The sequence below is a fragment of the Dama dama genome, chromosome 23, assembly GCF_033118175.1.
Source record: "Dama dama isolate Ldn47 chromosome 23, ASM3311817v1, whole genome shotgun sequence".
Classification (NCBI taxonomy): domain Eukaryota; kingdom Metazoa; phylum Chordata; class Mammalia; order Artiodactyla; family Cervidae; genus Dama; species Dama dama.
In genome coordinates this window covers 65,700,075-65,725,810 of record NC_083703.1, presented here as the reverse complement: position 1 = coordinate 65,725,810, position 25,736 = coordinate 65,700,075, and the positions used below count along the sequence as shown (strand labels likewise).

The 25,736-nt window shown below is 45.3% G+C and overlaps 1 protein-coding gene across 1 annotated transcript in view; it reads right to left on the bottom strand.

The window, feature by feature from the left end:
• LOC133045077 (disks large-associated protein 4) overlaps positions 1 to 25,736 on the bottom strand; it is a 63,408-nt gene that overhangs the window by 9,944 nt on the left and 27,728 nt on the right. The window contains exons 2-4 of the mRNA XM_061127200.1: positions 22,453 to 22,814; positions 19,888 to 19,976; positions 18,927 to 19,339 (exon numbers count right to left, since the gene is read on the bottom strand). Of these exons, the coding sequence (XP_060983183.1) occupies positions 18,927 to 19,339; positions 19,888 to 19,976; positions 22,453 to 22,814 (864 nt within the window). The remainder of the gene's footprint in view (positions 1 to 18,926; positions 19,340 to 19,887; positions 19,977 to 22,452; positions 22,815 to 25,736) is intronic.

Below are 25,736 nucleotides of genomic sequence, written 5' to 3'. Positions count from 1 at the left end.
TGTGTTTCTATATAGTAACAATGAACAGCTGAAAATGGAATGAAGAAAAACTTCAACTACAATACCATCAAACAGAATAAAATATTTAGGAATAAACTTAACAAAGAAAATTTTAAAAACTTAAAATAAAGATGGCCTATGTTCATGATCAGAAGACTTAAAAGAAGGCAACACTTGTCAAATTGAATTACAGATTTAACACAATCTCTATCAAAATAAAATCCTATCTGCCTGTTTTTTGAGGAAATTGACAAGCTGATCCTAAAATTCATATGGAAATAAAAAAATGAAGTATGAACTTTAGAACTTCCTTTAGTGAGAAAATGAGAGCTGGCCATAAACTTCTTTTACTTGAAAAATAAAATTGGAGGACTTACACTTCCCAATTTCAAAACTTATTTCAAAGCTATAGTAATCATGACAGTACAGTACTGGCTTAAGTATACACATGTACATTAATGCAGTGGAACAGAATTGAAAGGATACCTACTAGCCAAAAAGTGGAAACAACTGATGAACGGATAAGCAAAATGCAATATATCCATACAGTGGAATATTATTCAGCAATAAAAAGGAGTCAAGTGACACATGCTACAACATGAATAAACTTCAAAAACATTAGGCAAAGTGAAAGAATCCAGACACAAAAGAACACATGGCGTATGAGTCCATGCACGTGAAGTGTTCAGAACGGGCAAATCTATAGCGAATGAAGCAGATTTGTGTTTTAGTGCCTGTGCTCAGTTGCTAAGTCATGTCTGACTTTGTGACCCCATGGCCTGCAGCCTGCCAGGCTCCTCTGTCCCTGGGATTTCCCAGGAAGAATACTGGAGAGGGTTGCCATTTCCTAGAGAGTGATGGCTGAATGGGTACAAGGTTTCTTTTTGGGGTAAGGAAAATGTTTTAAAATTAGGTAGCAGTGATGGTCACCCAACTCTGTGGATATACTAAAAACCACTAAATTGTATACTTTCAAGGGTGAATTTTATGGTGTAAATTACATTTTAATACTATTATTAAAAAACTGCTCACAACCAAAAAGTAGAAGCAATTCAAGTGCTCATCAGTGGAATGGATAAGCAATGATATGTTCATACAGTGGAATGCTGCATGTCAATGGAAAGAATGAACCACACGTACAGACATTAACATGGATGACTCTCACAAACAAGGCTGAACCAAAAAGGCAAGCTTCAGAAGAATACAGACATCTGGCTTCTAGGAACGTAAATTTTGAAAACTGGCAAAACTAAACAGTATGTTCCTTAGGGTCACACATATATGTGGTACAAGTATAAAGAAAAGCAAGGGTATAACTAACACAGAATTCAGGACAGTGCTTACTGCTATGGCAGAAAGAAGGTATTTATCACCAGGTTCAAAGATATTGGTAATATTCCATTTTGTAAACTAGGTGGTGACGAAAGGAGTGTTCTAAATTTTTCTTTGTCTATTTGCATGTGTATTTCACAATAAAAATAAAGGTTAATAAGAATGAGAGCAAAAATAAAGGTTTTCAGATAAATCAAAACAGGGTTAATGCCAGTTCTCAAGTTCTCACTAAAGACAGTTCCAGGGATTTACCTAGTGGTCCAATGGTTCAGAATCAACCTTCCAATGCAGGGGACACTGGTTTGATCCTCGGGTCGGAGAACTAAGATCCCACATGCTGAGGGCAACTAGAGAGGCCTGCACACCGCAACTAGAGAAAAATGACACGCTGCAATGAAGAGCCCACGGGATGCAACCCAGACCCAGCACAGCCAAAAAGAGAAAGTTCTAAAGGATGAGCTCGGCAAAGAAGAAAATGATCCAGGAAAGAAGATCTGAGATAAGGAATGGTGAACAAAGAAAATGATAAACACATGGGAATTATTATTTATACACGCATTTAGATAATTGAAAATTATATAATGATAATGTGTGTGGTTTTAAATCATAAGAAAACAGATAAATTATATGTTAATGCTTTTGTGTTGTTTGGGAGAAAGGTAAAAATGTTGAATAACTTACAATTTTAAGTGTTAAAGAAACAGAAATACAGTGTGTAACTTCTATGGCAGATATGGCTAGTTGTCCTAGCGTTTGTTTCTCCTTCTCCTTCAGAAGTAGAACCTTTTCTTTATTTTGTGTCAAACAGCAACTTTATTCAGATGAAATAAAACACAGAAATTTCTCAGGCAAACTGGATTTTCTAGGACAAAGTACTATCAAATGGAAAATATGAGACATGGTATGCAAAGTCATAGAACAAGTTACATTAGCATCAGTGTTGAATAAGAAGACTTCTGCTGTTAGTACGATGCCCTAGCTCTATAATATGCAAACTCTGTCCACCAAGCGCAGCACAGGCATTTGAAAACAAGTTATCTGGGGGGGACCTGTAGTTTTAACTGAGTACATGGCTGCCCGGATTCGGGCATTTCCCAGGCTACCCTTGCGACAAGCTATGAGTAGCCTGGTCAAAGGGATAGAAGTGGGAGTGGTAGGTGGGGCCGGCTTGCTCTATTTTGCTACTGATTCTTTTGCTGCTGGAATGCACTTGGGGTTCTGGAATCTAGCAGCCATTGGGAAAGATGAGAAGATCTCATGAATGGAAGCCAATTATGACATCAAACCTAAAGAAGAAAGAAGCCTGGGGCTCCAGCATTACTATTGCAGACATTCTTGAATGTGAAGGAAATCAACAGTCTTGTTCAAACCACCTTTTCTTTCCTTTTTAAATGTTATTTATAGGCAAACCTAATCCAAATTAAAACACAGCCTCAAAATAGCAAAGGGAATGGAGAGAGAGAGGGTGTTAATGCAAAAGAAGGCAAGAAAAGAGAGGAAAAACAGAAACCTCTAAAAAGCAGAACGAAGAGCACAAAATAACCTGGTAAGAATAAATCCAAAGAGGAGAAATCCTATTGTAAATGGATGACATTTTCTACTTTGGAAATAAAAATCAACAGACTGAACAAATTACCAAACTCAGGTATAGGCATGTAAGAGGTATAAAAGGCATAATTATAAGGCAAGTGAAAAGTTGAAAGTGACTGAAAGCTGTGTAACACATGAACACTAACCAAGGAAAGCTGGTGCAGCAATACTCTCAGCACTTTACAACAAAAACTTCGAGGCAAAACACCATTAGGCATCTGGAAAAATAGAATGAATCACTAAACATTCATCAGGGATATTATTACATCCTGAGCTTCATACATCTAAGATATCTTCAAAATAACATAAAGCAAAATGTGACAGAACTTTAAGGAGAAATGGACCAATTCACCATTTTATAGACAGTAATAGACTTCCCTCGTGGTACAGTGGATAGGAGACCCAGCTGCCAATGCAGGGGATGCGGGTTCGATCCCTGGTCCGGGAAGATTCCACATGCCTCGGGGGCAACTAAAGCCCATGGGCCACAACTATTAAGCCCTTGCTCAGAGCCCAGGAGCCGCAAGTGCAGAGCCCGTGAGTTGCAGCTACTGAAGCCCACGCACCTAGGGCCTGTGCTCTGCAACAGAAGCAGCCACTGCAGTGAGAAGCCTGTGAACTGCAAGAAAGAGGAGCCCCCCGCCCCCTCCACAGCAACTAGAGGAAAAAGCCCTCACAAAGCACAAAGGCTCAGCACAACCAAGATAAAAAATTTTTAAGTGCATGATACACATCCCCTAACACAACACAATTACACTGATGACAAAATAAAAAGAAGCCGATCTTTTGGATTAACATCCCCCCTCGGTTCTCCCTCTACAGCCTCATCTTGCACATGGTTCCTTCACTCTCCCCGATGACCATTTCAAATGCTCCCCAACCTCCCGATGCCCCCCTCTGACTTCCTCAGTCTGTGTGGATAACTCTGCTCTCCCACTGCAGGGCGCCCTGATCACGGCTTCCTCCTGTCACTCTGGAGGAACTGTGCGTTCTCTACTAGTTCAGTTCCTTCTCGCCCACCTAAGAATGTCATCCAACAGTTATCCCCTTTCTCTCCTGCATGATGAATTTCCTTTTTCCTGCAGAGTCATTCTCAACAGTATAGAAATGTGCCTGTATCACTCCATTTAAACATAAAAAGAACAACAGAAAAATCCTAGCCCTCCCCTTTGACCCTTCACTCCCTTCATTTCTCCGCTTCCTGAACAGAAAACTTCATTAGTGGAGTCATCTGTACTTGTGGTCTCCCAGTTATTCTATTTTCTCTTAATCCTTCTTCAGTCAGGCTGTCCTCCCCTCAGCACCCCACCACCTCCAAAGCAGACCAGCTCTTGAAGCCTGTGATGACCTCACATTCCTAAATCTGACCTGCTGTGCCCATCAGAAAAGCATCTGACACAGTTGATTTTCTCTTGAGAATTCTTGTCTCATTTTTGACCTTAACTCTGTACTTGGATGGCTTTCAAATATGATCTCCAACCCGGAGACCTGGGGAGACCCAGACTCATGTATCCAACTGCCTGCTTGACCTCTCCACTTTGATACCTAACAATGTGTGTGATTTGATAGTGTTCAAAACCAAACTCCTGACTTTTCTCCCAATATCTACACTAGTCTTTCCTATTGCAGGGGCAGCTCCATCCTTTCTGTAACTCACAACGCCAAATCATTTTTTACTCCTTTCACTCTTAAGTCTAGATCCAACCCTATCAGGAAATCCTGCTCTACCTTGCAGATACACCCAGAATCTGACCCCTCCCTTAAACACTTCACAGTCTCCATCTCCTCTTCCCCAGATCCTGTTACTTCCTCCTAACTCATCTTCCAGCTTCCCCTTGTGCCCCTCCCCTCCCTCTCTTTTGAACAAAGAAACTAGATTAATCCTGTAAAAAAGAATGTCACATTGCAGGGCTCATAATTCTCCAATGTGTTCTCTTCTGGGGAGTCAAAGCCAAGCCTTTACTCTGAGGGCCTATGTGATCTGGGGCTCCGCCACGCAGACTTCATCCCCCACCTCCCCCCTGCTCACTCCTGCAGTTATACTGGCTGCCTTCCCCAAGCCTGGAACATGTCAAGCTCTTGCTCACCACTGGAATTCTCTGATCTTCAGAGTTCTAAGACTGCTTCTCCCTTCCTTCCAGCTTCTGCTCCAAGGTCACCTTATCTGGGAGGGCCTCCCTGACCACACCATGGAGGACAGCAACACTGCCCCCAGCCACGCAGCACTCCATCCTGCTCTTACTGGGCCCTGTATTCTCTGTTACATGTCTAACCATCCTGCGCATTGGATGTTTAGTTGGTTATTTTCTGTCTCTCGCCATAAGAATGTAAGCTCCATGAGGGCAGGCACTTCGTGTTATTCTGCTACATCCCCAGGAGCTGGTGTGTGGAAAGAATTCAGTAAATATTCACTGAATATTCACGGCATGAAGGTCAGGACCAAGGGAAGGATGCTGCTGTCTTCCTACTGTCCACAACGTCCTGATGCTCCTGCAGTTATACAAGATGTGCATGAGACACAGTGAGGTTAGAAAGACAGACACGACATTGCCGGTCCAGCAAACAACGTGATCATTTATGATGTGAATCCAAGAGGATTCAGAGTTGTACAAGGTTGCTGGACACAAGATCAATGTAGATGTCTCAATGTTAAGTAAGCAAATATAAAACTCATTTTACTACCAAAAAAAAAAAAACCCCAAACCTAGAAAGTAGCAAGGAATAAATCTAATACAAATACATAAGATCTTCATAGATATGTTACTCAAACTTGAAAAGGAGCATATAAGAGGGAGATCTGAATAAATGAAGAGATAAACTGCATTCATAGCTAAGAAGACTCAGTATTTTTTAGGTATCAGTTTTTCCCAAAGTAATCTATAAACTCTATTTCTAGTCAGTGATCCAGCAAAATGTTTCTGGGTAACTTGATATACTAATTCTAAAATTAGGGTAGGAAGAATGAAGATAGAAGCAGACTTTTTCTTTCTGAACAAAAAGAACAGGGAAGGGGGTTCACCCTCTAGATTCCTAAGGCTGCCAAAAAGCTATGGCAATTAAGTCGTATTAACACCAAACAGACAGACGGGTAGCAGAAGAGAACAGAACTCAGAGACACACCCCTGCGTGTGCAGAATTCTCGGCAGAGGTTATGACTGCTATGACTAATCAGCAAAGAAAGCAGAGACTCAGGAATGTGTTGTGACAACTGGCTCTGCATATGAAAAAGAAAGATGAGATCTTAGAATGCACAAATGTAAACTGTGTATAAACACCTACATATGAAAAAACAAGAAACCCCTCAAACTTTAACTATGAAAAAAATCACTGGAACACAGAAAGTGTTCCTAAGAAATACAGGTGCATTTGATACAAGAAGATGTAACAATTATAAACATTTATACACCTAATGACAGATCAACAAAATATATGAAGCAAAAACTGACAGAACTAAAGAGAGAAATATGCAGTTCTACAGTAACAGCTGGAGATTTCAATACCTAATTCACAATAATAGAACACCAGTCATAAATAAGGAAAAGGATTTAAACACCATAATAAAACAACTACATCTAACAGACACATACAGAGCACTCCACCCAACAACAACTGAATACACATTCTTCTCAAGTATACACGGGACATTTTTCAGGACAGACCATGTGTTAGGCTACAAATTAAGCCCTAGTAGACTTTTTAAAAGATAATATCATACAAAGTATCTTATTTGACTACAAGTGGACAAAATTAGAAATTAGTAACAAAAAGAAAACTGGAAAATTCACAAAACTGGAAATTAATACACAGTTTAACAACCAATAGATCAAAGAAGAAATAGAAGAGAAATTGGAAAACAGTTTGAGATAAATGAAAACAAAAGACATAACACACCAAAATTGATGGGACACAGCAAAAGCGATGCTAAGGGGGAAATTTATAGCCATAAACATTTACATTAAAACACTTATGAAAGATCTCAAATCAACAACCTAACTTACAACCTAAGAAACTAGAAAAAGAACAAACTAAACCCATAGCTAGCAGAAGGAAGGAAATAATAAAGGTTAGAGCAGAAATAAGTGAAATAGAGAAACAATAGAGAAAATCAATAAAACCAAAAGTTTTTTTTGAAAAACTTTTTTGAAAACTGACAGTACTTCAGTTAGGTAGACTAAGAAAAAAAGATTCAAATACTAAAATCAAAAATGAAAGTGGGCATATTACTACCAATTCTACAGAAATAAAAAAGGATTATGAGAGAATACTTAAAGTAACTGTACATCAACAAATTTGAACACCTAGATGAAATGTACAAATTCATAGAAAAAACAAAACCTACCAAGACTAAATCATGCAAAAATAGAAAACCTGAATACACCTGTAATTAGTAAGGAGACTGAATCAGTAATAACACTTTCTCAACAAAGAAAAACTCTGGATTCGGTGGCTTCACTGCTGAAATCCACCATTTAAAGATGACTAAAAGCACTCCTTAAACTTTTCCAAAAATTGAAGCGGAGGAAACACTTCCTAACTCATTCTATGAGGCCAGCATTACCCTGTTATCAAAGCCAGACAAAGATACTACAAGAAAACTACAGGCCATCATCCCTTATGTATACTGATGCAAAAATACTCAACAAAATACAGAATTCGGCAGCATATTAAAAGGATTATACATATGACCATGTGGGATTTATTCCTGGAGTGCAAAGATGGTTCAACATGGGCAAGCTGATCAATGAAATATGCCACATCACCAGAATGAAAGAGAAAAACCATGCAATCAATTCATGCAGAAGAAACATGTGACAAAATTCAACACTCTTTCATGAGAGAAACAGTAAACAAAGAATAGAATGAAACTACCTCAATAAATAAACGCCATATATGAAAAACCCACAATGAAATAATCCAGGGTGTTTTCTCTAAAATCGGGGATAAGGGAAGCATGCCCACATTCATCACTTCGATTCAACATAGGATTGGAAGCTTCAGCCAGAGCAGAAAGGCAAGAAGTAATAAAAGGCATCTAAGTTGGAAAGGAAGAAGTAAAATAATGTTTGCAGATGATATGACCTTGTATGTAGAAAACCTAGATTCCACCAAAAAAATCTGAGAGAACTAATAAATGAATTAAGTAAAGCAAGTAGGATTAGGATACAAAGTCAATACACACAAGATAAGTTGCATTTCAGAAATTCCCTGGTGGTCCAATGGTTAGCACTCTGCACTTTCACTGCTGAGGGTCTGGGTTCAATCCCTGGTCAGGGAACTAAGATCCTGCAAGCCATGTTGTGTGGCCAAAAATAAATCAGTTACATTTCTATAAGCAATACGTGAACCGTGAACTTCCAGATGTTCAAGCTGGTTTTAGAAAAAGCAGAGGAACCAGAGATCAAATTGCCAATATCTGCTGGATCATCGAAAAAGCAAGAGAGTTCCAGAAAAACATCTATTTCTGCTTTATTGACTATGCCAAAGCCTTCGACTGTGGGGATCACAATAAACTGTGGAAAATTCTGAAGGAGATAGGAATACCAGACCACCTGACCTGCCTCTTGAGAAATCTGTATGCAGGTCAGGAAGCAACAGTTAGAACTGGACATGGAACAACAGACTGGTTCCAAATAGGGAAAGGAGTATGTCAAGGCTGTATATTGTCACCCTGCTTATTTAACTTCTATGCAGAGTACATCATGAGAAATGCTGGACTGGAAGAAGCACAAGCTGGAATCAAGATTGCCGGGAGAAATATCAATAACCTCAGATATGCAGATGACACCACCCTAATGGCAGAAAGTGAAGGTGAACTAAAAAGCCTCCTGATGAAAATGAAAGAGGAGAGTGAAAAGGTTGGCTTAAAGCTTAACATTCAGAAAACTAAGATCATGGCATCTGGTCCCATCACTTCATGGGAAATAGATGGGGAGACAGTGGAAACAGTGTCAGACTTTATATTTGGGGGGCTCCAAAATCACTGCAGATGGTGACTGCAGCCATGAAATTAAAGACGCTTACTCCTTGGAAGGAAAGTGATGACCAACCTAGATAGCATATTAAAAGCAGAGACATTACTTTGCCAACAAAGGTCCGTCTGGTCAAGGCTATGGTTTTTCCAGTGGCCATGTATGGATGTGAGAGTTGGACTATAAAGAAAGCTGAGCACTGAAAAATTGATGCTTTTGAACTATGGTGTTGGAGAAGACTCTTGAGAGTCCCTTGGACTGCAAGGAGATCCAACCAATCCATCCTAAAGGAGATCAGTCCTGGGTGTTCATTGGAAGGACTGATGCTGAAGCTGAAACTCCAGTACTTTGGCCACCTCATGCGAAGAGCTGACTCATTGGAAAAGACCCTGATGCTGGGAGGGATTGGGGGCAGGAGAAGGGGATGACAGAGGATGAGATGGTTGGATGGCATCACCAACTCGATGGACATGGGTTTGAGTAAACTCTGGGAGTTGGTGATGGACAGGGGGGCCTGGCGTGCTGCAATTCATGGGGTCTCAAAGAGTCAGACACGACTGAGTGACTGAACTGAACAATAAATACCTGAAAAGGAAATTATAAAAATGATTCCATTTATGATACCATCAAACAGAACAAAATATTTAGGAATTAACTAAGGAGGTGATAAACTAGTACAATGAAAACTATAAAACACTGTTGAAAGAAATTAATGATAAATGGAAACATACCCCTTATTCATGAATTAGAAGGCTTAATATTGTTCAAATGGCAATACTACCCAAAGCAATCTTCAGACTCAATACAATTCCTATCAAAATTCCAGTAATATTTTGCAGCTACAGAAAAATCGATCCTAAAATTCATACATGACTTCTCTGGTGGCCCAGTGGTGAAGAATTGCCTGCCAATGTAGGAGACATGAGTTCTATCCCTGGTCCGGGAAGATCTCACATCCCACTGAGCAGCTAAGCCTGTGCATCACAGCTGCTGAGCCTGCGCTCTGGAGCCCAGGAGCTACAACAAGAGAAGTCACTGGATAAGAAGTCCTTGCCCTGCAACAAAGAGTAGCCCCTGCTCACTGTAATCAGAGAAAAGCCTGTGCAGCAAGAAGACCCAGCACGGCCAAAAATAAATAAATAAATACAATTATATCTATAAAAAAAGTAAGACGATGCTACCATCTTTTGGGTTCTTGCCAAGGGCTTCGTGTTTCTAATCGTGCATTAATACACAGCCTGGTGGGGTTGACATTGGTCCACCCAAGTCACATGTGAGGAAGTGGAGGCCTGGAGGAGTGAGGTGACTCACCCAAGGTCTCTCTCACAGCTCCCTTTCTCGAGAGAGCTGAGGAGATGGGATGGCGGGCCCCTCCCTCAGCCTGCTGGCTCTGTCTGCCCCTGTTCACCTCTGTCTCACAGCTAAAGGCTTGGCCTCCTTTTCGGTTCCTGGCTTGGGCTGCATCCATCTACAAGTTAGGGTGATGGTGGCGGCAGCTGCAGCAGGCACAGCTGGTACCATTCACCGCCGGGCACTCAGGCCAAGCACTCCTCATACACAGGGTCCCATCTTATCCATAGGCTACGAGTGGGGGTCACGATCCCCACTGAACAACGGGGAGAAGTAGGCTCAGATGTGCCGAAGGTCACACAGCTGTGAGCGATGAAGCACTTCTTCAAGCACTTGCTTCTTCTTCAAGACAGGGTTTTAATAGCTCTGACCTCACTGGGTAGGAGCGAGTAAACAAGACGGTGAATGTCGAGAGCTGGCTCGTGGTAAGCCGCCCAGCGCTCAAGGCTGATTCTCTGGAATGAGTCTTATCAACCCCCCAGGCCACAGGAGTTTCCACAGGCTATATTTAAGTGTTCCTTTCATCTGTACCTCCTTCAACAGCAAGAAAGACATGTGTGCAACTTGATCTTTATAATCTTGCTTCTTCAAGGGCTCCCCCTTATCCAACCACGCATGTCCTGCTTCCATCTCCCTCTTTCAAGTTAATGACCTCCCCAGTCACCTGTGGCCCAGACCAGGGGAGCTGGAGCTCTCCATCTGACTCCAACCCAGGGCCCCTCTGGCTGGTTCATTCAGAACATTCAGAAACATTTGTTTATCCATTCCTTCCTCCTCCACCCCAGGTCTCCCTGTTTCCAAAGCCTTTCTGATACAGCAATCAAGTGTGATCTTTCTAATAAGAAAATCTGACCATCTCACTGTTACTTCAGATCTTCAGCTGCTCCCCGCCCTGCCTGGAGGGTAATGCTCAATACTTTGATCTGATATTTGAGGCTCCTCTCAGTCAGCTTCCTCCTCTTGTGATCCCCCCATCCTCCTCTTCCCATCCCTTTCTTTCAGTTGTGGTTCCTGGAACCTGCCCTTCCCTGCTTCCCTGCCTTTGTCCCTGTTGTTCCCTCCAGTTGGAATGCCTGGAGGATCTCCACCAGGTTTCTGCATGATAGGCAGGTACCACAGTCTCCTTCAGGCACCTTCTTGGTAACGCTCTTCCAGAGATCTAAGAACAGTGACATTAAATTTTATGGCCATAAGAAAAAAAAGAACAAAAAACAAACTTGTGGCCAGATGCAGCAAATCAATAAATATTAAACACAAAAAACCTGTGGCCATAAGTTAGACAAGGGCCTTGGCTGGACACACATAATTTGATCAGAAAGCATGGTTGTCAAGGAAGAATTGTGGTCCTAAGAGATAGAAGTGTCGCTACTGACAACAGACAAAAGACGGAAGCAACCCGTGTAGCCACTGACAGATGAACAGGTAAGCAAGACGTGGGTCTTTCCCCACAAGAGAATATTATTCAGCCTTAAAAAGGAAGGAAATTCTGATAGAAGCTGTAACGTCCATTAATCTTGAGAACATTATGCTAAGTAAAATAAGCCAGTCACGAAAGGACAAACACCGTATGATTCCATTTATATGAAGTGCCTAGAGTAGTCAAATTCACAGAGACAGAAAGAATGGTGGTTGCCAAGGGATGGGGGAGGGGGAATGGGGAGTTAGTGTTTGACAGGTACAGGCTGTCACCTGGGGAAGATGAAAATGTTCTGGAGATGAACGGCGGTATAACACAAAACCTATTTGAGAAAGACAGTCACCTGCATGGGTGTTACTGATTCACCTGAGCAGTCAGAATACTTATCTTGAATCTAAGGGACAGAGCAACGTGACCACTTCTGTCCTTACGTTATAGTCACAGATGCAGGGCTGGGAAAAGGGCTCCATGCAGAGTTCGGGTTCAATAGCAGGGGCTGGGGCTGCTTATTGAGAAAGGTCATCATGTTGAAAGAACACATGCTCATAATACTACAGGAAGGTAATACTGTTTGGCATGACATAATAACCCTTAGCAGGGAAGCCTTTTCTCAATCCAGAAAGAATTAAGAATAGTGCCAGAAAGTTTAACCTACTCTACCAACACTTTGTCACTAAGGTATCTTTGCACCTTCACCTTAGGCTTTTTTTTTTCTTTTAATGTATTTGGCTGCACCGGGTCTTAGTTGCAGTATGTGGGATATTTAGTTGTGGCATCTTTTAGTTGTGGCATGTGGGATCTAGATCCCTGTCCAGGGATTGAATGGGGGGCCCCTGCATTGGGATCGTGGAGTCTTAGCCACTGGACCACCAGGGAAGTCCCCTCAACCCCAGGCTTATTCTTCTCATCTGTGCCATCCAATACGACAGCTCCTGGTCGTATGAAGCAAGTGAGCAGCTGAAATGTGGTTTGTCTGGATTGAGATGGACGATAAAGGATGCACTGGACTTTATTTTGGACTTTAAATACTTAGTATGAAAGTAATGTAATGCCTCAATAATTTTCTGTGTTGAACACATTTTGAAACACTACTTACTTGGACATACTGAATAAGATAAATGTATTAAAATTAATTTCATCTATCTCTTTTTTTCTTTCTAAATGCAGTTCCTAGAACATTTTAAGTTCATGGTTTACACTGTATTTTGACTAAAAGTGCTGCTGTAGGTGCTCCGACACTATGGCAACCAGGCAGGATCAGTGGTGGACGACGTGTGAGCTCCCTCCTGCTGCCTAGCCTCTGGGATGCCAGCAACCAGACACAGGCCCCCGGGAGAAACTAGAGGATTCTTTTCTGAAGATGATTCTGAAGGCTTATACAGAAAAGATACTGACATTTCAAGATCTTCTAAGGAAAGGACCAGTCTGTCACCCAGTCACCCTAGAACAGGACGCCCTTAAACTCAGATAGGCAACAAACTACTCTGGTTCAGCGTCAGCAGTACCTGCCACACTGTCACCAACAGAAATCAAAGATAATTTCATGTCGCATTACAGCGGTTACAGTTATCTCGAAATAATGCTTACTGTCATCATTACTTTAAAATTTAGTAGATAGACTGCAAGACTGTATTATTTAATGCCTTAACAAAGACGTACATATCACATTACAGGTTTATTTACTATTTTAGTAACTATATATTAATGTACCTGGTTTCGTTATCTTGACATGATTTTTACTTTGTGTTATTTGAAACCAACATTTTGAGGTGTCTGCAAGCCTACCTCTCAGAAGGCCCTGCCCATAGACCTGCTGGTTACCTCTCACTGCCTCATTGTTTTTTGTCCTAATTAAAAAAAAAAAATTTTTTTTTTTTTGTTTTGGTTGCGCTGGGTTGTCCCTGCAGCTTTCGGGCTTCTCTAATTGCAAGGGCGTGTCCGTAGTTGCCCTGCGGCATGTGGGATCACAGTTCCCTGACCAGGGATCAAACTTGAGTCCCCTGCATTGGAAAAGTGGATTCTTAACCACTGGACCACCAGGGAAGTCCCTGTCCTAATTTTAATTTTTATTAAATTAATATATATTCACAATTTAAAAAACAGAAGCACGGCAATAAAAGAAAAATAGATAAATTGAATTTTATCGGAATTAAAAACTTTTGCACATCAAAGGACACTATGAAGAAAGTGTAAAGACAACCTACAGAATGGAAGAAAATATTTATAGATCATATATCTGACAAGGGCCTATTATCCAGAATATGTAAAGAACTCCTAAATTTAACCACAAAAAGACAAACAGCCCCATTAAAGAGACTATTTGAATATAATTATTTCTCCAAAGATACACAAATGACCAATAAGAACACGAAAAGGTGCTTAGAGTCAGTCATCAGGGAATGCAAATCAAAATGACAACAAGATGCTACTTTATACCTACTAGGATGGCTATAATTTTTTTTTAAAAGATGGAATAACAAGTGTTAGCAAAGATATCGTGAAACTGGAACCCTTATGCATTGCTGGTGGGAATGTAAAGTGGCGCAACTGCTGTGGAAAACAGTTTGGCGATTCCTCAAAAAGCTAGACATAGAATTACCATGTGACCCAGCAATTCCACTCCTGGGTTTACACTCGAAAGAACTGAAAATTGGACTGAAACAGATTCTTATATCCAGTGTTCACTGCAGCATTATTCACGGTAGCTATAAGATGAAAAAACCCAAATGTCTGCCAACAGATGAATGGACCAAACAAATGTGGTATCAATATTTAAATACAGTAGAATATACTATTCAGCTATAAAAAGGAATGAAGTTCTAATACGCTGCAACATGGATGAACCCTGAAAACATGCCAGACACAAAAGGACAAACACTGTATCATTACACTTACACAAAAGATTGAGAATGGGGAAATTCAGAGGCAGAAGGTAGATCAGAGGTCACCAGGGGCTGGGTGGAGAGGGGAATGAGGAATTATTGCTTAATGGGTACAGAATCTCGATTTGAGGTGATAAAAAAGTTTTGGAAATAGATGTTGGTGATATATAACATTGTGAATATAGGTAATGCCACTGAATTACACACTTAAAAGTGGTTAAAACGGCAAGTTTTATATATATTTCACAGTAACAAAATGAAAAAAAATTAAAGAATTACCACACAACCCAGCAATTCCATTCCCACGTATATACCCAAAAGACTTGAACACAGGTAGTCAAACAAAATCTTGTACATGAATATTCATAGCAGTATTATTCATAATAGTTTTATCTGCTATTATGAGTTTGTTGTTTTTTTTTTCCCCCCCGCTCAGTTGTGTCCGACTTTTTTCGACCCCATGGACTGTGGCCCACCAGGCCCCTCTGTTCATGGAATTTTTTAGGCAAGGATACTGGAGTGGGATGCCATTTCCTTCTCCATATTATGAGTTTTATCCTGCTATTAGAGAGTTTTTATCCTGATGGTTAAATAATTATTTCTTCATCTTTGATGTTACTACTGTATATTACCAACACACCAGTATATTACCATGACTTTTGCTATTTTTATATAATTTGCTTTTGCTAACTCTAAAATTAAGTTTTATTTTATTTTTTGGCCACGCCACATGGCTTGGGGGATTCTTATTCCCCAATCAGGGACTGAACCTGTGGCACAGCAGCGAAAGTGCTGAGTCCTAATCACTGGACTACCAGGAAATTCTGAAGTTCTATTTTAAATTAAATCATAAAATTAAAAAACAAGAGGAACTACTAGGCTAACAATAAAATCAGTGATCTTATAGTCCATCCCTTCCTACTCCTGGGTTAGGTGCTCACTTTTAATATGAATAAACAACCAAAGATTACTGGACATTCCAAGAAAGATTCCAACTGAAAAAGATACATAGAAAGAAGGATCTAAAGGAAATAGAGACAACACAGAGACACATGAAAACTTAAATAAATATATATGTAGGTCTTAGAAAGATAGAAGATACTCTATCCACGTAACAAGGAAAAAATGTTATGAAAAAGGAACAGAGTAAGAAAGTACTGTTATACGGATGGCTCTAATAAACATTTGATGGACAGAGTAAAGTCAAGAAAACCTCCAGATCTCAATAGATTTCTCCAATAAAAGATACACAAGTAGCACATGCAAAAATACTATACACTTTATTAGCCACCATGGAAACACAAAGCCACAACAAGGTACTACTTTACCACTGTGATGGCTATAATCAAAAAGAGCAGTAATTACAAGAGTTTGTGAGGATGTGGAGAAATTAGAACCCTCGTGTGCTGCTAGTGGGAATGTTATAAATGGAGCAGTCACTATGGAAGTTCAGCAGGTTCCTCCACAAAATAACCGTATGACCCAGCAATTCCACTTCTGGTTACATACACAAACTTATACACAAATGTGCATAGCACCATTATTCATACTAGCCTCAAAGTGGAAACAATTCAAATGTCCATCAACAGCCAAATGTTTAAATAAAATGCAGTATATCCATAAAATGGAATATTACTCCATGATAAGGAATGAAAACCTGATACATGCTACAACATGAATGAACCTGCAAACTGTGACAAAAAAAGGGCAAAAGTGAGACACAAAAGACCTGTCATACGATCATACTGTATGACTCAATTTGCATAAATGTCCAGAATAGGCAAATCTGCAGAGACGGAATTAGTGGTTGCTAAGAGACAGTGGGGCGGAGGTGATGAGAAGTGACTGCTTCTAGTCATGGGGTTTCTTTTTGGAGTGATGAAGATGTTCTGAATTCAGATAGTAGTGATGGTTGCACAGCATTATGAGTATACTAACTCTACTAATAGTAACGCTGTAAAGGGGTAAATTTTATGGCATGTGAATTATCTCTCAATAAAGTTGTTACAGCATGGGAAAAAAAAGAAAAAGCCTTCTAGAAAGACAGACAATAAAAAGATAACAGACAAAAAAGATCTGAGACAGTTTTACAGGGTCAACTCAGCAAACCCAACATCTGAGTGACAGCAGTTTCAGAGAGAGAAAACAGAACAAGTAGAGGTGAGGGAATTATTTTTTAAAAATTAATGCAAGACTATTTCTCAGAAACAAAAGGTCTGAGTCTCCACATACAAGTGGCCTATTAACTACTGGCACAAAGACCTATTCCAGGACACATCATCTAGAACCTTCACAAAAGCGGTAAAGTGAAGACTCTAACAGCTTCCAAGGACTGAGAACTGGACCAGCCTCAAACTTTTAGGCACAAGTGAAAGTGAAAGTCTTAGTTACTCAGTCGTGTTCAGCGGTTTTGTGACCCCATGGACTGTAGCCCGCCAGGCTCCTCTGTCCATGGAATTCTCCAGACAAGAAAACTGGAGTGGGTTGCCATTTCCTTCTCCAGGGGATCTTCCCAACCCTGGGGTTGAACCCGCATCTTCTGCATTGCAGTCAGATTGTTTACTGTCTGAACCACCAGTGAAGTCCACGCTTTTTTTTTTTTTTTTAAGCACAAGTAATGGAAGCTAAGTACAATACAGCCTCTTTAAGGTTCTGAGGGAATGTTATTTAATATTATATATATATCTACATTTATATAAAAATAATTGGTATTTATTATTTTCAACTTTACACTCAGCCAAACTATATGAGGTCTGAAAAAAGACATGGTGGTTTCCAAAAATTTATCTCCAACTGAAGGTGTGCTCCAGTAAAGTGAAGGACGAAACCCAGAAGAGAAGACCACATGGTCCAAAAAGCAGGAAAGTAGCTAAGGGCAGTCCCAGGTGATGAAAACGGAAGTCTCTGGACAGCAGCTAGGTAGCAGGCCTAGAAAGCAACCTGGCCAGAGCTGGGGACAGAGGGCACTGGGAAAGATAGGAGATCCTGAGATGATCTGATCCATCTGCACACCTGGGAAACAATGTTGGTGGGGGGCAGGCAGATCTCCTGGGGCATGTGAAAAAAATTACAAATAAGAGCTTAGAAAACAAAGTATACAAAAGAGGAGGTGACCATTCATTTTAGGAAAAATAAAATGTATGAGACAATGAAATCCTACTACAAGGCTCTGCAGTGAACATCATTTACATGCTCACAGTAAACAGAAATATTGGTTGTTTTTTTTAATGCCAAACTGATGTACTATATGGCGGGTGGGACATAGGAAGGGGAGGTGACACAGCTAAATATGAACTATTATGGCAGATTTCAATACATGATGATGATTAACTTGAGAGAAAATGAAAGGTACGCCCATTAAAAAAAAAAAAGAAGAAGAATGAAAGAAATATTGAAGGTAGATACCAGAAGACGGAGCGGTTGAAAGCTGAAGGTGGGGAAGGCTGAGGAAGAAGGGCAGAAGGCTGGATGATTTCCATTAGAAGCAGTTCAGGATCCGTGCCTCTGCTCTGATTTTGTAAATACTAGTACTGTAAGAAGTTATTAGGTATATACCTCACATATACCTCACAACAGTTCCCTGCACACCAGTGAGTGTGACATCAAAGCTGGGAACTAGCCTAGAGACAGTGGAAACAGGGACTCTGCGTCATAAAGGGGTGCCTTCCTCAGGCCCTGCCCACCAGGGGTCAGTGGGATGCTACGTCCCTCCTGCCTGGTCTGTGGAGGGGAGCGAACTGGGGGCCAGAGCTTCCCCTCCCTGTACCAACCACCTGGGACTCCAGGCTCCCTGCATATTCCTAGATCTTTCCTGAACTAATTTCTCACGGGAATTTTTGAAAACAGGCATGGTATAGACAGAAACCTAAGTAGGGAAGTAGATGATTTCTGTCTCACCCATTCACAGTTCCTCACACCCTGCTGAGCCCACAGTTAGACCCTCGATGCTTGGCACACAGTAGGTGCTCAGTAAGGAACCGCTGAAGGTGTAGTTATGGTGCCAAGTTTCCGTGCGTGGTACTTCCTCAGACCTTGAACATGCACCACCACACAGAGGGGAGGACTATCTCCACATTACAGGTAAGGAAACTGAGGCTCAGAGAAACCTGCCCAGGTCACTTCCCCAGGAAGCAAAGAGCTGGGATTCAACCCCGGGAGCGGCTGACCCCACCGCCTGTGCAACTAGCAGCTGCTGACATAAATTCTTTCTGGAAAAAGGCTGGTTATGTAGTTGCATAGAAGGAAGAAAAGCAAGAATGAAAATAAGAGGTGGGCTCACAACTGAGCCAAGAAGAGAACTTAAAGAGACTCCCCCTGGCGAACCCCGGAGACTCGGGGCTGGCACCCCCACCGCCCAACCCAGAGAGCCGGCCTTGCAGCACCCACCTTCTTCAGAGAGGTTGTTCTCTTTGGTCTCCTTGTCCATCTGGCAGCACCAGCCCTCCAGCCGCTCAGTTTCCGCCTGGAGCAGCTTCAAGAACCAGTAGCCATCCCGGCGGCAGGCCCCGGGCTGTGCTGGCTCTGCCGGGGAGCTGGAGGAGGTCTCCAGCCAGGGGTCGGGCGGGGGCAGCGAGGACGCCTCCAAGGCAGGGTCGCTGTTGTCTCCATAGGAGAGGTTGCGCTTGATCTGGGCAATCTTGGGGGCCTGCCGGGGGCCGGCATCAATGCTGATGGAGTTGGGGTGCGGGGTGCAGTCTGGGAGACTCTTCTCAGACGACTTACAGCTTGAGTCGTTGGCATCCTGGGTATCCGAGTCGGTGTCCCGTCGGGAGGACATGCTGTGAGAGGGGGCACTGCTTCTGTGGGGGGGGTGGGCGGGGAACGGCGTGGAGGAGGGGTGGGGACAGGAAAGGGTGAGTCACCAAGAGGGTCGGAGACCAGAGGCCACCCCGACCCGGACACACGGGAGACAGAGAAACGGATGCATCGTCTGCTCACCATGCGCCTGAAGCGGGTCCCACAGCCCCGTCTCATTCTCAGCTCAGCCCCCGCCCTGCCCGCACACGCACACACGGACAAGGTCATAAGGTTGCCTGTTTACTGCAGCGGGGCCAGGAAGCCCACCAACATTGGAGGTGCTGGGCCGTGGTTCTGCCCGGCCTCAGCCCCCGTGGCTGATTCCTCTCACGGAGCAAGCGCTCACCCTTGCTCATCAGTGCACCTGGCCGCCCGCCCGCCCGGCCTTCCACGCCTGGACCACCGCCCGCACCCCCAACCCAGCTTGGTTATTAGAAATCCAGCAAGGAGAAGTGGGTTAGGGAGAGCAGGAGGAGGAGGCGCGGGAGAGGTGAGAGCGGAGGGAGGGAGAGGAGAGGGGAGAGGCAGCCACCACCTCGGTGCCACTTACCGCCAGTCGTCCTCTACCTGAACCCCGATGGACTGGAATTTGGTAGCGGGACTGGGCTCCTCGTTTGGCACTGGCTGAATGCAGTCAACCTTATTGAAGGACAACGACAGCCACGGCACGGGGACAAAGACAAAAATAAAAAAACAAACACCACACTTGCTGCTGAAATTCACATTAGTGGGACGACGCAAATGGACGAGCGGACAGACGCACACGAGGCATGCGGACACTGCACGTGGGCCCGAGGCCGGACCAGGTGAAGCCGGGCACTGCTCATTCGCGCGGAGGCGGGCGGGCAGGCGGGCGGGAGGTGGGATGGGGTGGAGAGGACCGCCTTTCCCTACTCTGAGGAGGGTGCCATCACATCGATCGCTTTGGGTCCGTTGTCCTCCGAGAGGTGGGAACCGTTCCTTCTAGTCCTCTCCTTTACACGCATCAGAGAGAAGAAAAAAAAAAAGGACAACGAAAGAGAAAGAAAACACACACACACAAAGCCACAGCCGTTATCTGGTGTAGTTGAAGCCGGGCTGTCTTGAGGCAGAGGTCACTCCCCCAACCCTGCAGCTGAAGGGCAGGCTGGGGCCGCCGCACGAGGGGCAAATCCCGGGCAGCGGTTCTGGATTTGAAAGCTGTCACCAAGGCCACAGCTGGCCCAGTCCCTGGGCCCTACGGGACGCCGTCCCTGGGCCTTGATCACACTCGGCTGAGGTCACCGTCAGCACCAGGTGGGCCAGGGGAGCAGTAAGGACCAGAGCCGCGTGCAAGGTTGGCGCTCTTTCTCTATACCAGTGATGCCCTGAGCCTACCTTTCATTCCTGGGACAGAGGTACGTGGCCAGAGTGGCCAGGCCAGCCCCTCCATCACCACTCATGAATGAGGGAGAACCCACACTTGGGCCAGGGCGCGAGGCAGCAAGGAATGGGACGACGGTGGTTGGGACTGTCACTGAAATTGGAAGCTCTGGTCTCGTGGTTTCACAGAGGCTTTCTGGGACAGGGCTGAGCACCAGGCACTTCCCCACCATGGAGGGTGTAACTGCATGTCTCCTTCAGCTAGAGCCAGCTCAGGGGACGGGGCATCACCGGCTCCCAAGAACTGCTTGGAGAGCTTGGATGGGGGTGGGGTGATCCGACAGGGAGAAGCCTAGATGGGCCCGAGAGCCAGAGTTCACAGCCCCGTGTGAGCCTCTGAGTGTAAGAAATCAGGGTGACTCTAACTCTCTCTTGGGTCTTCTGTAAAGATGAGAGAATCTGGCTTGGCCAAGGAGAGGGTGGGGCTGCCCAACCAAGACTAGGCTGTTTTCTGTACCCCTCAGAATCCCTCCAGAGTGACATACAGGCCAAGGGCTGAACTTCTTATGAAGCAGACCAGAAAACATAGTCTCCCGGCCAACTTTCTTGTATCCATGGCGAAACTGTAGCCCAGAGCTGCCTAAACTCTGCCTCCCCAAGAAGCAGGTGCAAGCAATCAGCCAGTGAGCCATCTCTGGTCCATTCAGCCCTCCTTAGAGTCCCATGTTCCTTCTATAATTCTGGTGCTTTGTTGTGCACTTGGCCAGGCGTGGCTGGGGAAACGGAGATCCTGTCTGCTCTAAGCCACCACGCATGCCACCTGGATGTCCTTGATCACCATTTGGGTTAGGAAGGGCTCTGCCTTCCTCAAGCTCTCAGCCCACTGTAGCTGCCCTCCTCACTCCCCACCCCCGCCCAGAGTGTGCTTTACTTAATTAAGGGTGTAGAACAGCTTTTGGAAAGTTGCAAGGTGGGGCTGAGGTTTCCCCCGCTCAGATCACACACAAGTATTGATATGAGATCATGCAGGAGGCACCGTGCGGCAGTGCGGGGGAAGCTAGCGCACCCGGCCCTGCTGTGCGCTGTGGTCAGGAGCGCACAGTGAGCCCAGCTTCCTGAAGCGTCTCCTGGCTTTGGCCCCTCAGTCCCAGGGACTCATCTGTCTGGATCCTTTCTTGCGGAGGGAGGCGTCAGGACCGATGTCCCACTTCTCAATCTGCTGTGGGCTTGGCAACCTACCTGTCCCCAAGGCCCGAGAAGGCTCTGGGCAAAGTCCCCTGGGAGCAACCCCCAAGGCTCCAGGGCCCTGGGTCCTGGTCCCCCTGGCCCTTGGCATCTACGCTCCACACTGCTCCCACCACCAGGCAGGGCTGCAGCCTCCGCACCTGAGCTGACCTTGGATCAGAGAACTGTCGGGCCAGTCCTGTCTCCCACACGTCGGCTGGCAGGGCAAAGGGTGGAGTGAACAGACAGACAGAGGAGGACAGGCAAACAGTGGACAGGAGATGGCTGGCTGAGTGTAACTACATTCACCGGGACAACCCATCATTGGAGCAGGGACACGCGCCCACAGCTGCACGGCCCGCACCACGTTCGGGCGACCTCGAGGAAGGCATGGCTTATGGGTGGAATTTGGTTTGGCCACTTGGGGCCAACCCCCCAGAACAGACAAACCACCGTGACCCAGGAGACCTAGTGGGACTCCACCAGATGTAATTACACGCAGGCAGGTGCGCGGTGCAGGCCGAGGACAGAGTGCGAAAGGGGCCCCTACTTGTATTCCTATAGATGACAGTTTCCTTTTGGGGACGGCCTCGGGGTGGGATTCAGAGCTGGTCAGCGTCCCTTGTTCGCTCTTCAGAGCTGCATGTTTTGGGGGTGGCTCGGGGACCTCGGGGGCTGGGGTGACGCCGCCCCGTGTCACGCTGGGCGGGCGGGTACTGCTGTCTAGGCTGTCCGAGGAGTTGCTCAGGCCAGACTGGCTCGTCACTTCGCTCTTGTGGTCCTGGCTGTCCAGGTAGGTGTCCTGGGCGGACTCGGTGCTGCTCTGGACTGTGACGGAGATGAACGGCTTTGACGTGGTGCGTGGAGGGACCGGTGGCGGGGTCTTCTTATACGCCACTAGGCATGATGAACCTGCAGATGGGTGAGAGGAGGGCAGGGCAGGGGTGAAGCTGCCAGCCTTCTGGAGCCCCTTTCAGGGCTGAGGTCCCACCTGACCTGACCCTAGCTCTGGCCTCGGTGAGGATTTCTGGAGGAGAATGGGGATCAGACACAGCCATGACCAAGACAGACAGACCTGAGCCCTGCCCATCCTCATGCTGAGCCAAGGTCAAGTCTAGCGGGGGACCAACCACAGGGACCAACACACCCTCCCCCTCTTAGTCCCACAAAAGGGATTATCCAGCTGGGGTACCCACGTGGTCAGGACAGTTAAAGAATGGTTAGCCTCACTTGTCCTCAAGCTCACTGGGACCTGCCACTCCCCTTCTCGTCCTTCCCTCCTACTCTACCTTCCCTCCATCCTGCTCCTCTGCGCTGAAGCCCCCTCCCTGTCTGGTCAAAGACCAACACATCCTTCAGGGCTCAGTCATCCCCACAGGGTGCCGTTCCGCTGCACCACCTCCACCTCGAGATGTGAGAACACACATCAGTCCGCCTCCCCCAGGATTCCACCACGCCCAGGCAGACTCCCCGTTTCCAGCAAGACTCAGGGGATTAAGACCTGCCCTGGGTGGGAGGGAGGGTCTCAGTGTCCCGTTCCGATCCTGGCCCAGGGCTGGCTCCACTTTCAGTCTGAAACAGGAGATGCTGGTCAACTAGCAGAAGCTACTTCCTCTGAGGGGTGAGGTCACATCCAGTGGCTTTTCTTGGCATCTTAACTCCAAATGCCCGTTCCCCAGTGAGGATGGAAACAGCCTCTACCCAGGTGAGGACCACAGGAGCCAGAGGAGGGGCTCTAAGCCTTGCCTTCAAGGGGCTGCCAATCAAGGTGATGGTGATGGCGCAGAGCCACCAGGGCCGTGGAGAAGGCGCAGGAGAACCCATTCATCTGCCCCACGAGATGTCACCACGCAAACATAAGAATGACCAAAATAAGAAATGGTGACAACACCAAATGCTAGTGAAGATGTGGAGAAATGGAATTGCTCGCACATGGCTGGTGGGAATGTAAGATGATACAGCAACCCTGGAAAACGATCTGGCAGTTTCTTTTAAAATTAAACATGCAAATATCATGCAATCCAATAACCACACTCTTGGGCGTTTAGCCCATAGAAATGATAACATGTTCACAAAAAACTTATGTGTGCATGTTCATGGCAACTTTATATGATATAGGCCCAAACTGGAAACAACCCAGATATCCTTCGATGGGTGAGTGACTGTGGTGCACCCAGACCACGGAAGACCACTCAGCAGCCAGAAGAAAGGAACCACTGATACAAGCAACCACTTGGATGAATGTCAGGTGAATTATGCTTCATGAAAAAGCTATCTCAAAAGTTACAGATCATGTGACTCTATTTATAAAACATTACTGAAATGACCTAATTATAGAGATGGGAACAGATTAGCAGTTTGTGCGGAGACTAGGGGGAAAGAGTGATGAGGAGGATGAAGTGACTTGGTTACAAAAGGGTGACAGGGAAGACCCCAGTATGTGCGAATTGATGGGAGCTGTGTATCTTGACCGTGCTGGTGGATACAGGCACCTGCACTTGTGATGAAAGCACATTCGATAAAATACATCACAGGTGATACAAGTGAAGATGGCGAAATCTGAGTAAGATTGCTGGGCTGTATCTATGTCAGTATTCCGACTAGGACAGCAGACTACAGTTCTGCAAGATTTTATCACTGAAGGAAACTGGGTAAAGGGTACCAGGATCCCTCTGTATTATTTCCTGCAAGTGTATGTAAGTGATCATTGCCTAAAAATAAAAAGCCGACTCATTGGAAAAGACCCTGATGCTGGGAAAGATTGAAGGCAGGAGGAGAAGGGGACGGCAGAGGATGAGATGGTTGGATGGTATCACCGACTCGATGGACATGAGTTTGAGCAAACTCCAGGAGATGGTGAAGGACAGGAAAGCCTGGAGTGCTGCAGTCCGTGGGGCCGCAAAGAGTCAGACACGACTGAGTGACCAAACAACAAAAATAAAAAACGTAATTGAGACAATCCACCTGTCTGCTCACCTGACAGACACATGTACCAGGCCAGGCCCGCACTGGGGACCAGGAGAGTCAGGGGCCCTCCTCAGCAGAGAGATAGCTGTGATATGAGTGCTCCAACAACAACAGAGGCCACCACAGAAGAGCCTGGAGCCAGGAGTCAGGTCTCGTGCCCGATCCAGTCTAGGGGACTCAGTGCTCCGGGAGCTCAGAACTCAGAGCACTCAGCTCCTCCTCTGTCCAAAATTCCCCAGCCTGCTCAGGGAGCCCCTTGGACAGACGTACCTGCTACATCACTGAGGTCAGACAGCCCAGGGCCAGCACGGCTCTGACTGCTTTCTCGTTCTGAGGGAGATAGGCCTAGGGGTGAGCCAAAAGTTTACCACTCCCCAGCCCCTGGTGGGAGACTGGACTGGTTCTCTGACCAGGCCCGGGCCAGTCTCCCTCAAGAGCTGGACACGTAAAGTAGCCTGTTGAAGCCCACGGCCAGCAGAGCCCAGACTCACCGGGGATTTCATGATTCGTTTGTTTGGTTGGCCTGAATGTCCCAAGGAAGCATCAGTGGAGTTTTCTTCCCCAGGAGTAGGAAGTCTCAATCCGCTCAAAATGCTTAAGGGGGGACACTTCCCTAAGAACATCTCCCTAAAGCGGGTGACAGTGAGCCTGAGGACCCAGAACTGGGCTCTAAGCTTAGCTGAGGCCCTGTGATTGCAGTCGGGGTCCTTGTCTCCCACTTGTGTTGTAGGCTGACACTGGCCTGATGGAGTCAATCTGTGTAGGGACCCGCCCCACCCAGGAGACAATGGGACCGTCCACAGTCAAGGGCCTCAACAGAGGGCTGACCCTCCAGTCTCTCTCTCAGGGTGTGTAGGCCAGAGTCCT